The sequence below is a fragment of the Mytilus californianus genome, unplaced genomic scaffold (genome assembly GCF_021869535.1).
Source record: "Mytilus californianus isolate M0D057914Y unplaced genomic scaffold, xbMytCali1.0.p SCAF_8, whole genome shotgun sequence".
Taxonomy (NCBI): domain Eukaryota; kingdom Metazoa; phylum Mollusca; class Bivalvia; order Mytilida; family Mytilidae; genus Mytilus; species Mytilus californianus.
The window spans coordinates 44,589,455-44,604,354 of NW_026262734.1; the positions used below are offsets into that span (position 1 = coordinate 44,589,455).

Genomic DNA, 14,900 nt, shown 5'->3' on the forward strand with positions numbered 1-14,900 from the left:
AACACGTTTAATAATTTCATGCGTCCGAAGCGCTTTTCTGGATTTACCTTCATCAAATAATGTTTGCCTTGGAAGTATCGACACATTGACTATAGAAAGTTTTAAACACATTTAAAGTTAAGTATCACTGAACCAAAGATTGATCTATTTTGTAAACTATACATATTAATAGAATAAATCAATATGCGAATTTAATGCATGCGGCTATATTATCTATCATTCGAAGCTAATTATTTGATTTTCTTTCTGTCTAGAAGTCCAAATTTGAACGGTGCAATTTTCCGTTAATACAAGTTAAAGGGTACAAAAATGAACATTTCTATATTTTGAAACAAATTAACAAAAATGAAACAAAATGACCTTCATGGGTCTTATGTGGTATTTTTTTTTCTAAAAATCGTTTGAATCATATACAATAATTAAGCATCAAAAATCAAATTAAATGGTTAAATGCGCAATAATTACAGAAAATTGTAACTCTTAAAAAATACTCCAAAAGAGAATTAATTGCTATAAAGATAAAATATGTTTTGGTGTCTGCATCCTAATATTAACGATATTCATTATTTTCATACCTTAAAACAGCTAACAACGCTGTATTTTTGCAAATGATGGAATTTCGGGAAACAGTATAAGTTGTTCTGAATAGTTTTTAGATTAGCAACCAGCTTTACTAGGGTCAATTGACGATGTCAAAACATTTCTTCAAAATATAGCGGAATGTTGAGAAACTTTAGGGTCATGATGGGTGTTCTGAATAGTTTTTAAACAAGCAATCAGCTTTACTAGGGTCAATTGAGGATGTCAATATCTTTCTTCAATCAATGGCGGAATGTTGAGAAACTGTATGGTCATGATGGATGTTCTGGATAGTTTTTAAACTAGCAAACAGCTGTACTAGGGTCAATTGAGGATGTCAATATCTCTCTTCAATATATGGCAGAACGCTGAGAAACTGTATGGTCATGATGGATATTCTGAATATGTTTTTTTAAACTAAACTAACAATCAGCTTTACTACGATCATTAGAGGATGTCAATATCTTTCTTCAATATATGGCTGAATGTTGAGAAACTGTATGTTTTTTTTTAAGTAGCAATCAACTAGGGTCACTCGATGATGTCAAAAACTTTCTAACCACTAAATAAGGGATATCATTTGTGTTTACCATTTTGGGTAAATTACAGTTTAATAACATACAAATATTTAAATTTGTCTTTATTCTTTATCATTTTCACTGGAATTTCTCTCGAAAAATTATATATTTTATAGAAAAAAAATAATAAATACGTCAATCTTGTTTCAAATGGCATTTGATGAGTGACTATAAATCAATGTCTTAACGTTTTTCCTGCATTTCATACATTGCTTTATTATTCAGAAGACATAATGGGCAAAAATACTGATATTGGCCGTCTTTGAGCTTTGATCTTAATTTGCACCATACGAATGTTTGACGAACGCATAAAAAAGATACATGTAGTTCAGATGATATGCTTTAGAATGGTTATTATTTAGCCGTATTTAAGGTTGGTAAATTGAGAATATACTTTAAGGGTATGTATAAAAAAAATTGGCCACTAACAGTATTATAATCTCGGTAATAGAATTAAATTGTATAAAATATTTTATACTATAGAAGTGATTGTAAATGTTCATTTAAGTAAGCTATAAAACAAGGTTTAACCCACCATGTTCTTTCAAAAAATGTCTGTACCAAGTCGTGCAGGAATATGGCAGTTGTTTTTCACTGGTTCCGTTGACTCAAAGCATTTAATTTTGTCAGTTTTGTAGGACTTCCCCTTTTTGAATTTGCCTCGGAGTTTGGTATATTTGTTATACTTTTTTAAATACAAATTGAATTATACAGATTCAGGTGAACATTCGGTATCGGATTGAAAAGGAACAGAAACGATCATACAAACCTGTGTTGTACCTCATTTTTGCAAATAATCAAGACATAGATCACAAAAAAGACAGATGTCTCCTAATGGATGAAGTCTTTGAATATTCAAGTAGGTAACTCTAAACTTTTAACGTAATAGTGTAAGTATGCATTCATCATATGTCTTTTATATTTATAAATCTTTGATTCTCTTCTCTATCGTGAAAAACGTATCGCAAGAATTATTTTTTTATAAGCTAGATTAATATCATTTCTTGATATAATTCCGATTTTTTTGTTAATATTAATAAATTAATGACATTATGATAGAAAAATATTATTTTTATTTAGAAATTTAGTATGTAATATATGTTTCATATTTAACGAAGGTAATAATAAACCTGACAGATTGCATTCTAATATGTTGCCCTCTCCTGTTTTATAAAGGCTGAATAATGTAAAAAGACTGACTTAATATCCAAATATGTAGGAAATTGACTACTTCGATTCCGTCTTAAAAATGTTGATATTGAATTCAATTATCAAATGTATGGATACTTTAAGATTAGATTATTGTCATATCTCAACGATTATCTTACAGAAAAGACAAAACTGGCATGCCATGTCATCGGAAAGAAGGTATTGTTTCTGCATGGTTCTTCACGAGTTGTATGTATTCACCATACCACTAGTAATCATACAATCAAGGTAACTGCAGATTACATTTAAGTATGCGATAGCAAACTAATTTGTTTTACATACAAACATTTTTAATTTCAGCTAGCATCTGTTTCTTTGCATATATGATTCATATTTTGAATGACACAAAATGCATCACATTCCAGCTCTTAGATAATACGCAATAAAACTATACTCATCATACAGTTTCCTTTAAATCTAATCGCAAAATGATAGCATCAACGGTACCAAAAAGTAAAATCACAAAAATACTGAACTCCGAGGAAAATTCTAAAAGAAAAGTCCCTAATCAAATGGCAAAATCAAAAGCTAAAACACATCAAACGAATAGATAACCAATTTATATGCACCAGATGCGTATTTTGGCAATTAATGTCTCTTCAGTGATGCTCGAAGCCAACATAATTGAATACCTTCAAACAGTTACTCTTTGAGCAAGTCGTGATTGACTAACATTTTTAATTTGGGAATACAGACTTTGGTTATACCCTAAAGTCCAAAATAAAAGTTTATATATATATATATATATATTGTTTTAATTTTTCATGCATTTATGCATCAACTTTCTCAAAAAGTGTTGACAAATACACAACTACTATAGATTGATCAGTTAATAAGTTCCTAACTGTTTGATAAACTTTAAATGGTCTCTCGCATACTTCATGAATATTTTTATTCGAGAAACACATGTGTCATTACCAACTTTGATTTAATGATGAACATTGTCTTAATGTGTCTTTGTCGTGTTATCAATACTAAGATTGTTCCATCGTACGGAATTTTTTTTCACACGTTAGGTCTCGAGGATGACGGTTATTCCAATACGTGTTTTGTGCATGGACATTGATATCAGATATTTGAAAAACTAAGCTTGAAAATACAAATGTTGTAAAACGTGTAGGATTACATTCCCTATCACCAAAATGATTGAAGATTTTTTAGATTAATATAGAAATATCCATGCTCATAGTTTAAGCTGTTTTTGTTTTTTTATTTTTCATCTGTGTTATGTCTTCATTTGTACATATGTTTTTTTACTGTGTTATGTATTGTCCTCTGCATTTCATTTATTATTTTCAATTCAACATAATATGTCAAAATCGTTTGTTAATAGTTAGTTGATGTAATGAACTGATATACATTAATTTAATCATGAATAGGAATTAGTAAAGAAAGGATTTCGAATTTTCGAAAGAGGGGATACAAACACCAAAGAAAGTGAAATCAAATACTTCATTAGAATGGCAGAATGTAAGTATTCCAATAATTTCAATGTGGGTTGGTTGAGAACAAAACTTACAACAAAAGAGATGATTTCTGTTTCCTAATTATGAACTTGCAATTTCTATGTAGCAACACTTGAGCAGCACCTGCATATGGAGTATATATATCCAAGTTGATACGATACTCCAAGACTTATGTTTATTTATCATGTTTAATTTACGACTTATGAGATTGAATATCCCTTTAGTATCTTTCGTCTTTCTTTTGAAAGAAACATATTCATATATATCCAAAAATAAGCGGACATAAAACAAGGACATTCCATGTTTTGTACAACAGAGGATAAATAATTCGAATGGGTCAAGAGTGTTCATTTTTTATCTATTTTTGTTTGAATTCAGAATTGTTAAAGTATTTTACCAACGTACGGCTATGATAAAGCTAATTGCATTTATTAAAGCGTTTTAATTTCAAATCTCTTTGTTCTTTTTTTTATGAAAACAGCCTTATTTTCCAATTTCATTAAAACCGTGTCTTCATTTCTCTAAAGTTCCCGTTGTAGGTTATATATGTTTTATATACCAATGGTTTATAATAATTAAGGGTTAGACAAGATCCTTGGCATACATGACTCATCGTGCATTTTAATTGAAGAAACATAAAGGCCGGTATTAGTGTTGATGGAATTTCTGACCATATCCGAACATCTCCGGTTTTTAGGTGGGGATCGTGTTGCTCAATCTTTATTTTTGTTGAAATTTTATTAGACTGGTTTTTGTCCTTTCGTCATTTTGTCTTTCTGCTATTTTTCATTGACGATCGATTTTGGAGTAGCCGCTCAGTATAACACCCTTTTGAATTTGGTTGAAAAAAAACTCTCTTGATTATGCATATACAATGTCAATATATAAAACTAATTACACACTGAATGAAAAATGTATTGAAAATGAAATTTCTGAAAATATAAACTCATGTTTTTGCCAACGTATTCATGTTAACAAAAACACTAAAACAAATTGTTCAACTAATGTTTCACTACTCTGTCAACACGTAGGTAGTGAGTTTGAACCCAGCATGCTGCATGTTTCCCCGACTCGAACCATAACTGAGACAGATTGTCAGATTTGCTGCCGAAGATCGTTGTTTTTTTCTTGGCATTCCGGCTTCCTCCACCAATACAAACTGACCGCCACAAAATTGACAATAGTGCTGAAAGTGGCGTTAAACACAATTCAATTATCCAAATAATCAACAAATATGATTGTTTAAAGCCTTACAGCTATAAGTAAATGGTCAATGTTATTTCAGGACAGTGACAAGCTAAAGTATATTAAATTTATTTTTCTTTTTTTCATTTCTGATTCAGATTTTTTTTTAATGTCCTAGCATATATTTGTCCCCAAGAAGACGCGTCAAATTACTCGTAAACAATTTGATGACTCTGAACTGACTTCTTTATTTAATTCCGTAAACAACCGAAAGGTATGTCACTTATTTTGGCGACAAATTGTGCAACAGTTTTTAAAATAAATATTTGAAATAGCTATTAAATTTTATATGAAAAGCATTATATCTTTTATAATTTTTTTTCATTTGTAGATGTGTTAGATGAGAAAGTTCTACCAGTCATTATTTCTTTGCGTAATGGAGGATTGAATAAAGACGTATTAGTTAGTGCTAGTAGTTTATTACTCCCGATTATTCGATTCAAGGTATCAAATTAGTTCAACAACATGTTATGTAATTCAAAGTGATATAAGGCTTTACAAAATTGTTAAGATATGACCTGGCATGGTATCCTTTATTAAGGGCATACGATACAGTAGAGATCCCTCGTTGATTTTTTCTTGAAATTTTGGAAGAAGGTCAATTTCGATGTGTACTTTTGAAATATGCAAAGAAAAATATACCTTCATGACTTACTTTTTGAGATAATTTGGTTCGAAATTTGCATATTTGAAGGGAAAACCCTGAAATGTCATAAAAAAGGACTTTTAAGGAAAGTTACAATACTTTGGAACGAACAGTCATAACTTAACCGGATTTTTTGTAAAATGTTCCCTTGATCTATGGCATGACAATTCTGTAACAAGTTTAAATTTAAACCAAATAATTGTTTTATGAATTTACATTACTATTTGTGAAATAAAGAAATTTACAATATTTTTGCATCTATTCAGAAGTGCAGAAAAAATTCGATCGTTGATTTTTTCTTAAAATTTTGGCGGAGCGTTCTTTAAACATTATTTGATTGATTGCAAAGGAAAAAACTGGGGGTCCATGTGCTTGTTTTTTCAATAAAAGCAACAAACCTTGATTTTGTAATGACAAACCAATAGGTTGCCAATAGGGCGCTAAACTACGTTGAAATAAGTTTTAATCGCAATAACGTCGTGAAATCATTCCCGCCATTCACGATTACGCTGTCAAGTTCAGTGGTATAGCCAAGGTTTTTTTTCGAAAGCAATGATACAATGTATTAATCATCAAAATTTCAAAGCTGATTACTCGTAAAATAGCATAACATATTTGCCAAACCTTTATAAATTGTTACGAAACTTGGATACAAAAAGTAAATACTTTTAGAAAAGAAAGGTGCGGAAACAAAGAAGATAAATCTGATAAAAAAAAATAATTTGCATCTCTGTCCGACATTAGTCCGTCAACTCATATAGACAACACAGCTTGGGCATAATTTTAATTATTCAAAAAGCCCCGACATGACAAAATATGAAACAATTAAGTAAGTGGGATTCCATAAAGATAAGGACAGTTGTTATCATTGACAATGAGAACAACTATCAACCATAGTTCAAATTACGAAGATAAACGAAATTAAAGGTCACCGTACGGCCTTCAACAAAAAAAAGCCACAATGTTCAGTCAGCTTTAAAAAGCCCCGACATAAAAATGTGATAAATTTAAACAAGAGAACTAACGGCCTACTATATAGGCATTATATGAACACAAAACCATACCCACATTAACTCGGGTTAGCTTAGAACTACTCTGAACATGTTTAAAAAGTGAATATTTAGAGCTGTTTCGAGCAAATTCATGTCGTAATTGTCTCAATATAGTCCATTACGGTGTAGTTTAACATTTCATAGGAAGTACAGCAGTCGGTATTAGAGCATGAAATTGCATTATTCTGTATCAATAGATAAGTTGCGTAAGCTTGTCTTCATGGTATTTCTATACCTCTCCCCCCAATTCCGTTGCGGGTTGGGGGGGGGGGGGGGGATATTGTTTTACTCCTGTCTGTATGTCCGTCATTCCGTCTATAATACGGGGCTTATAACTGTGTCTTTTTAACTGACAGTTCTTTTTCATACACATATACATATATATATTCCACTGGTTGAATTCTAAAAATACCGTAAAACTTTTTAGTGTCAGGAACAGTATGGGGCGTTGTCTTTATTTATCATGCTATTTTGTCATTTTGTTGATAGTCTCTGTTAAATTTATCCGTACAATTTTCCATACGATTTAGAGTTTGCCAAATAGTGTAGATACTATAATTGATCAAGACAGTACGTTGATGTCTAAATTACTTATTGGGCTTTTTAATTAATTGGGTTTCTGTCTCATCGACGTATTATTATTTACATATCTTTTATTCATTTCCTATATGAAATAAAACAAAGACATAATTATGAATGTGGTTTGATTTTTTTTCACATTTCAAGTTAATACTATTGACATATTATTAATGAATACATTTTGTAAATATAACAATTTTCTCGTGATATGGCCGATTTTCTTAGCAGGTACTTTGTTTCAAATTCGCCAACCGGATTTATGACGTTAGTGGATTTTCCGCAAATGTAACTCGACGTCACGAAATGTAATCGTTTTTATTAGAAACTTCGCGAAGTTACAACGTTCTGATTAACAACGTCGCGAAAACAACACGAAAAGTTTTGAAAACGTTATTATCTGCCCCTGCTACTGTATCGTATTGCCTTAAGGATAAACATTTACTACAACTTTTGTAAGTAAAAACATATTTTATCATGTTTATTCATGTTGTCAAAAGTTGTAATTTGTTTAAATAACTCATTTGACTAAGGGACACTATTCAAGAGAGTGACTTTGTGCCTCTTTTATTTATCTTTTATTGTAGAAAAACAGTCCAGACGCTACCGTTTTGACACTTGAAAATAATGGATCTATTGAACAAGCAACTGAACATATTACAAATTTAAAGACTCCATGGACTGTCAGAAAATCAGAAACCCTTATTGTAATCAAAAATGCAGAAACAGCAGAAGAAATTTCAGCTATCAATGATGTGCAAAGTAATTTGGATTTCGGAGCTCTAATATGTCACGTGGTTATTGGAGGTATGTCCGTTTCAAATAGCATATCATTAAACTGTCATTTATGCACTTCACTAGTTCTTCATTTTCATTTTTTCAAAAAAAGCTGATATATAGTTTTATATCTTTTCTTACTAGTTTTAGTTTGAATATACTTATCAAATGAATAATATTTTAGCTCACCTGGCGCAATTGGCCAAGTGAGCTTTTCTCATAACTTGGCGTCCGTCGTCCGTCGTCGTCGTTGTCCGTTATCTTTTACAAAAATCTTCTCCTCTGGAACTGTTTGGCCAAATTTAACTAAACTTAGCCACAATCATCATTGGGGTATCTAATTTTGAAACCTATGAACCCGTCTGCCAATCAAGATGACCGATATGGTTTTAAATAGAACATAGGGGTAAAATGCAAGTTTTGTCTATTATTTGAAAACCGTTATAAATAGAGAAAATCTGACGGGACCAAAATAGTTCAGATGTTGAGCACTACAAATGGTTAAAAGAAGACGACTTTTTGTAGCAGTTATTGCCCTTAGATGACAAATTTTACCATTTTTTTTATTTTTGCCTACTATCTTGAAAACCATAATAGATAGAGAGAAACTTTAAAGTTGTAATACCACCATTGATTTTTCCGTATTAGTCTTTGTTGAATTTGCACTTTTCAAAAATTGGGCAGAATTTATCTATGTTTCAAATAAAGAAGTACTTGGCATGAGTAAAGTTTTATCCTGTCAAGTACTATAGACAATAGTCACATAACATTTTATTGCATATAAGGAAATAACCATCACTGGAAGTTAACCAATCAAATTTTCACCTCTTTTTTTTACCTATGTACAAGCTTTAGTAAACATGTAATCTCAAGTTTCCAAAATATTCTATAGAAACATCAAATTAAAAAAATAATGTTGCTTTGAAACACCCAAGATATCTGCTTATGACCCAGAATTTTTTACTGCAATGAAATGTAGGATTAGTATCCTACAACTGTCAAATTATGGGAATATTTTTTTTTCGACCCTTTTTCGTATGCAACCGGATGTGACGTACTAAGATTTGGTTGTATTGCACCTAAAGTGAAAAATGATCAGCAAGACAAGTTCTACAAATAAGACTGCATGGTCGAAATCGTCAGTCAGCTCTTAGAGATTATAATAGCTAGATAGAAACTTAAATAAGCAAACATGATAAACAAGATAAGATCTACAATTAAGAACGATGGATGATATCGTCCGACGACTCCTTATTGGAGTTATTTCCCTTTAATGACGATTTTTACAATGTTTCACGTTTTGCCTTATATGATAAAAATTATAAAAGATAAATAGATGCTTTACATCACAAAAATGATCATCAAGGCAAGATCTCCTTACTTTATCGGCCAAATTTGACGTGTTAGTAGATCTTGCCTTGATGATCATTTTCTGTCACTGTTTAAAGGAGTGATTGCCCTTAAATGAGGATTTTTTTACCCTGTTTTACGTTTTGATCAAAAACTTCAGAAAATAGAGAAAAACTAAAAAGTCTAAATGATCAGCAATACAAGATCAACAAAACAGAGATTTTTGTCATGAATTATGTTTTCGTCTACAATGTTGGAGATTGTCCTTTGTTGAATATGCACATAGACAAAGGTGAGCGACACAGGCTGTATAGAGCCTCTAGTTATTCACATATCAGTGTAAATATCTGTTACAATGATGATGCCATCTTCTTACAAGTGCAGGATTAGTATGAAGTGCCACGAACATGATGTATTTGGTCATATTTCATATAAATTAATATTCTCATTAATGACCACTAGGGGTGTAGTTTCCTTTAGCCGGGGTTGATTTAATAATTTATATACTGCAAGGTTTCCAAAATTATCTTTCACTATAATAATTATTTTAGAAGTCTTGTGTATTGATATGTATGAAATTCTACATAAACAATGCAAACATTGTTTGTGCATTTAATATTAATAAATGTACAGCAAATGTTTAATCTAAATAAATTATATCGATAAAGGCGTAGAAACTAACAAATATAGACGTCTAGTTTGTCGCAAATGGTCTCAATTTATGTAATTTAGCTATCTATTATGAAATCATGTATCTTTATTGCAGTTTCCATGGCAAACAAACATAAAGTATTCGTAAGTTCAAATTTAACATGCTAATATAGTTTTACATTTACTTTCTTAAAGGAACAGAACTAGCATAATACCACAGACAAAGCAACACGAATCTCAGGTGCTCTGGAAGGATAAGCAAATCCTTGTCCACTTGTGACATTCATCGTGTTGCTCTTCATCAGAACAATACACTTGAGAAGACAAAAAAAAAACCCCAATTTCATGAATTGAGCATCAAAGCTATTTAAATAAATTTTGAAGCAGATAAACCAGAACAGAGCACGACTCTCTCACATAGGAGACTCGGTTGAAAAAAATCTAAAGCAGAATCACAGATAATGTCTTGATAAAAAAAAACAGAAACCTATGGGTTAAAAAAACGCTTTGCAGAAAACTTAACGTGCACCCTTAGACATGTTAGAGTAGAAGGTCCATCATTGTAAATGAGAAATGGCATATTACTGATCTTGTGAAAAAGTTGGAATATAGGGATTCACGCCATATAGATTTAGTAAATGTGTCTTTTCCAACAATTAGACAATTATTAATTTTCATACCGGTAGCCAATTGAATGTTCCTAACACATCACAATTCAAACGTAAATAGTGATCTTTGTCAAGGTATCTTAATATACAATAACACGTATCAATGGCTCTATAAACTTTACAACGACTTGATAGTGATTGATTGGTTGGCGTTAAACGCCAATTTAAACACTATTGGTTATTTCATAGTGGTCAGTATTTATTTGTGGAGGAAGCCGCAATGGCCGGGGATAACCACCGATCGTCGGCAGGAAAACCTTTGTGATACACAACGCTTCGACCTACTTGATACACAACGCTATGATTCTTGAGAAATGTTATTGATTTTTAGTAAAACAATACCAACTATTTTAGGAGACAGATAAAGAAGTGTACGCAAACGTATTATCGATGTACCTTTTGAAGATTGAAAAATGGCGAATTCAGGAGGACGCCATTAAAATGGCATTTGATCATCGATCTATTGAATACATCTATGAAAAGGTAATTAAAGGTCCATTTATAATAAGACGTAATTAGTGGAATAATTAGAATGAGAAGTTCAATACTAGTGTCGAATCAATATTTTTATGATGCATCCCATTTACCTTTGGAAGGTGATATATCAAGACGATTACCAAGATGACTGATAAACAATTCAACAATAGTGGTTCTTTTATTATTTAAATCAGTGTTTAGACAAAGAGTTTAATTCTTGTGATGTAGCTTTTTTTTTTATTTGGCCATTCCTAATTGGTCCGAATTTTACTTGATATTACTGGACTGTAGTTTTAGTCATACAAAAAGGTCTGAACGTATACCTGACCAGTTTTTAACTAAATTAAAGAGTCGGAAACTTACTCAACTCAAGTCTGAACCATACATGCTTGCTTTTTGGTATGAGCCAAGGCTCCGTGTTGAAGGCCGTACTTTGACCTACTGGTTTACTGTCACCAATTAGGACTTGGATGGAGAATTGTCTCATTGGCACTAATACCACATTTTCTTATATCTATTGACCAAGTCTGAACCATAATTGACCAAGTCCTAACAATCCACGACATATTCTCAATCTATGTCTCTTATTTCTTCTATTTAGAGTTAAGGTTATTTAGGTTTTCAATATGATATATATTTATATCGATAATAACTAGGGGAAATTATATAGAATATGACCCTTACAGGATTTGACAACTGCATTTGCTAGTGGATTGCGGACTGATTTGGAAGCTTTGTCCAGGTTAACTTATTTACCAACAGATTGGAAAGAAAAAGGTGAATATAATGCTTCAATCATTAGTTGATAATCCCAGTAACAATGTAAGAGTAAATAAAGGCAATAGTAGTATACCGCTGTGCAATAGTCATAAATCGATTTAACTGAAACAAATCCGGGTCACGAACCAAAACTGAGGGAAACACATCAACTATAAGTGGAAAACAGAAAAAGGTTTATTGAAACGTCATACTTATATGATAAAAGGAAATAAATAAAGGAATAGAACAAAATAGTGATTGCCACTACCTCCAATTTCAGCATTTCATAGTTCAGCATTAGTAAATTATTGTCCTTGTTTGTTTCATAAGTATATAAGACACACATATATATAATCATGTTCTAAACGATCGAGAGTAGGCGGGTATTACTAGTGCATACTGAAACTAATTGTCATATTCATGTTAGCTTTAATATAATCATCTATGTTGTCAAATAAGTATTAATTCAACTTTTGTCAAACTAAACACTGTATTTTGAATACTGAACTAGTACACATTTTGTTTAGGGGCCAGCTGAAGCCCTACTCCGGGTGCGATATATTTCACGCTGTGTTGAAGACCCATTGGTAGCCTTCGGCTGTTTTCTTCCCTATGGTCGGGTTGTTGTCTCTTTGACACATTATTCATTTCCATTCTCAATTTCATCTGTTCTCTGCAATATTATTCTATATTACCACTTTTTTTTACACATGTTTACAAATTAACCATTTTGATTTTTTCCGGTAAACATAAATTAGTGGTGAATTTTTAGATAATATATCTAATAATGAAGAAGACCTATTTGGCTATCTGATCAGAACATTTTGTTTTAAATACTAGTTATTACATTTATTACTCGTGTGTTTTGAACTACACTGTTGTCATTACAGAATATATTTCATTTTACTTTAATCGTTAAAAACCTGATATATTTAATAGATATTGAGCAGGCAGTCTCAAATTCTGATGTCATCGGACTCATATTTTTAACATTACTGCGGAAACAGTTTTATTCTGGGGCTACTCAGCTTGTAGATACAGGATTTGTAAGTCAGTTTTTAAGTTAAGCTTTAAATATATAATATGTTTGTCAACTTCAATGAATTGAAAGGTTGCATAAAATTTACAATTATTATCAATCTGTGTGATAAGCAACCTGCACATATGTAAATTTATGTGATATGCGCTTCTGAACATAATTCATTAGAACATTATGGGCTTAACCACATTTATATATTGTTCTGTATTTGTGTTCAATTTTTATTTGTTATTTGACACATTCCTGTCCTTTGTTTGAACTTGTGGTTATTTGTTTGTAATTGAGCTCCAGCTAGTTTTATTTTTTAAAATTTTTAAGGTTCTTAGATTTTTACATAATATACAACTGTCAATATGAATATAAGGAGATATGGAATAATTGCATGTTACACACGCAAATATGTGTCTGAGTGTTTCAAAATAAAGTATGTTGTTATTGTTATTGCAAATGAGACGACTTTCTACATGAGAACAAATGACGTATATAAGTCGTCGTGCAATCAGCATAACACATACCGACCGTGCGAGAGCTGTATAGCCAGTCAAGGTTGTTATGTTATAAACTTTAAACGGAATAAGTGAAATATATGTAGAACCTGAACAAAAACAATATTATCGATAGTTACACATCTTGTATAGTTTGGCTTCATTTGATGACAAAAACAAGTATTCAATCTAGGGCGCATAACTATTTGTACTATGTATTATATATGAATGTCTATCAAAAAGAAAACGATGCATTTAAAAAAAAAAGTAAAATATTCATTTGGTATCTTCATCTATGTTGTAGGTTCGCATTAGTCATATTTTAGTCGGATGCAAAATTCTACAAGATGCTAGTGATGATAAGAAGAATGAGCAAATACAGAGGGAGACATCACAAAGATTAAAACTGTAAGGAAAATACCAAAGCAGATATCATACTGATTGTTTAAAAGACTGCGAGGCCGTCTGTCAAACTCATTTAAATGAGTTTAAATATTCATATATCCTATTAATGTAAATGTTATATAAACCGTTGTTATTAAAGGAATATTATTTGTCAAATTCATGTTCAACAATTTTACTAAAATTCTTATATTCGACTAATAACATACTTAAACGCATATCCAAATTATAAAAAGTCTAAAATAAACAATTTACGATGCAAAGAATCGATATTATGTATCAGCATGTCGTGTGTATTTACATCGAGACGCAATCTAATTACCCTTCGAGGTGACATTCGAATATTGCCGACTGTCGTATAACCCGATTTAATCATAAACACATTATAAATAGATTGCAAACTCGTGCACTTGGATTTTTCTATGTCTGTTTGATTTTATAACATAGGTTAAAAAACATATGTTTATAATCGTTTTACCTGTATAAGAATAAGTTTTTCTTGTTCGAATCAGTCTTCACTTCCAAATTTTACAACGCCTAGTTCATGCGTAACCCATCCTTAGCTATATGGATCAATTAAAATTCACATGAATACGGATTCAATGAGGTCGAATTATCACTTGCAAGTGAATGATACACTAGCAATGTTTCGTTGCTTATTTTGACAAAACTGGCTGTTAAATGTGAATTATTATTTAACTATTTTACTTTCATTTATGATTGAACCAAAAAAAATTCATATTCTATTTTTTCTTTATACCTCGTAGCCAATGACCCTTAAACGAGTATGGTATGGATGCAAATATATTTAACAGATACACTTGTACTACCAAAGATTTGCCAGTAAACTTAAATTTCTATTTCTATAATTAAGAAACCATAATATTCAAATAACGAAATATCGATCTTGTGATATTCGGTGCAATAATGTTACAAACGTT

At 31.2% G+C, this 14,900-nt stretch overlaps 1 protein-coding gene across 36 annotated transcripts in view; it reads left to right on the forward strand.

Annotated features, from left to right (window-relative positions):
* Positions 1 to 14,900, forward strand: part of LOC127712112 (uncharacterized) — a 468,529-nt gene that overhangs the window by 26,976 nt on the left and 426,653 nt on the right. For 25 of the 36 annotated variants that reach the window (XR_007986946.1, XR_007986945.1, XR_007986948.1 and 22 more), the window contains exons 13-22: positions 1,872 to 2,016; positions 2,488 to 2,594; positions 3,746 to 3,836; positions 5,409 to 5,521; positions 7,939 to 8,158; positions 10,245 to 10,273; positions 11,152 to 11,280; positions 11,961 to 12,051; positions 12,973 to 13,079; positions 13,862 to 13,965. The exons of 1 other annotated variant lie outside the window; for it this stretch is intronic. Coding sequence is in view for 30 of the 35 variants with exons in the window: in XM_052218363.1 (XP_052074323.1) it covers positions 1,872 to 2,016; positions 2,488 to 2,594; positions 3,746 to 3,836; positions 5,409 to 5,521; positions 7,939 to 8,158; positions 10,245 to 10,273; positions 11,152 to 11,280; positions 11,961 to 12,051; positions 12,973 to 13,079; positions 13,862 to 13,965 (1,136 nt within the window). In the remaining 5 variants the exon portion in view is untranslated. The remainder of the gene's footprint in view (positions 1 to 1,871; positions 2,017 to 2,487; positions 2,595 to 3,745; positions 3,837 to 5,408; positions 5,522 to 7,938; positions 8,159 to 10,244; positions 10,274 to 11,151; positions 11,281 to 11,960; positions 12,052 to 12,972; positions 13,080 to 13,861; positions 13,966 to 14,900) is intronic. 10 more of the 36 variants (XM_052218369.1, XM_052218364.1, XM_052218365.1 and 7 more) reach the window with 6 other exon arrangements.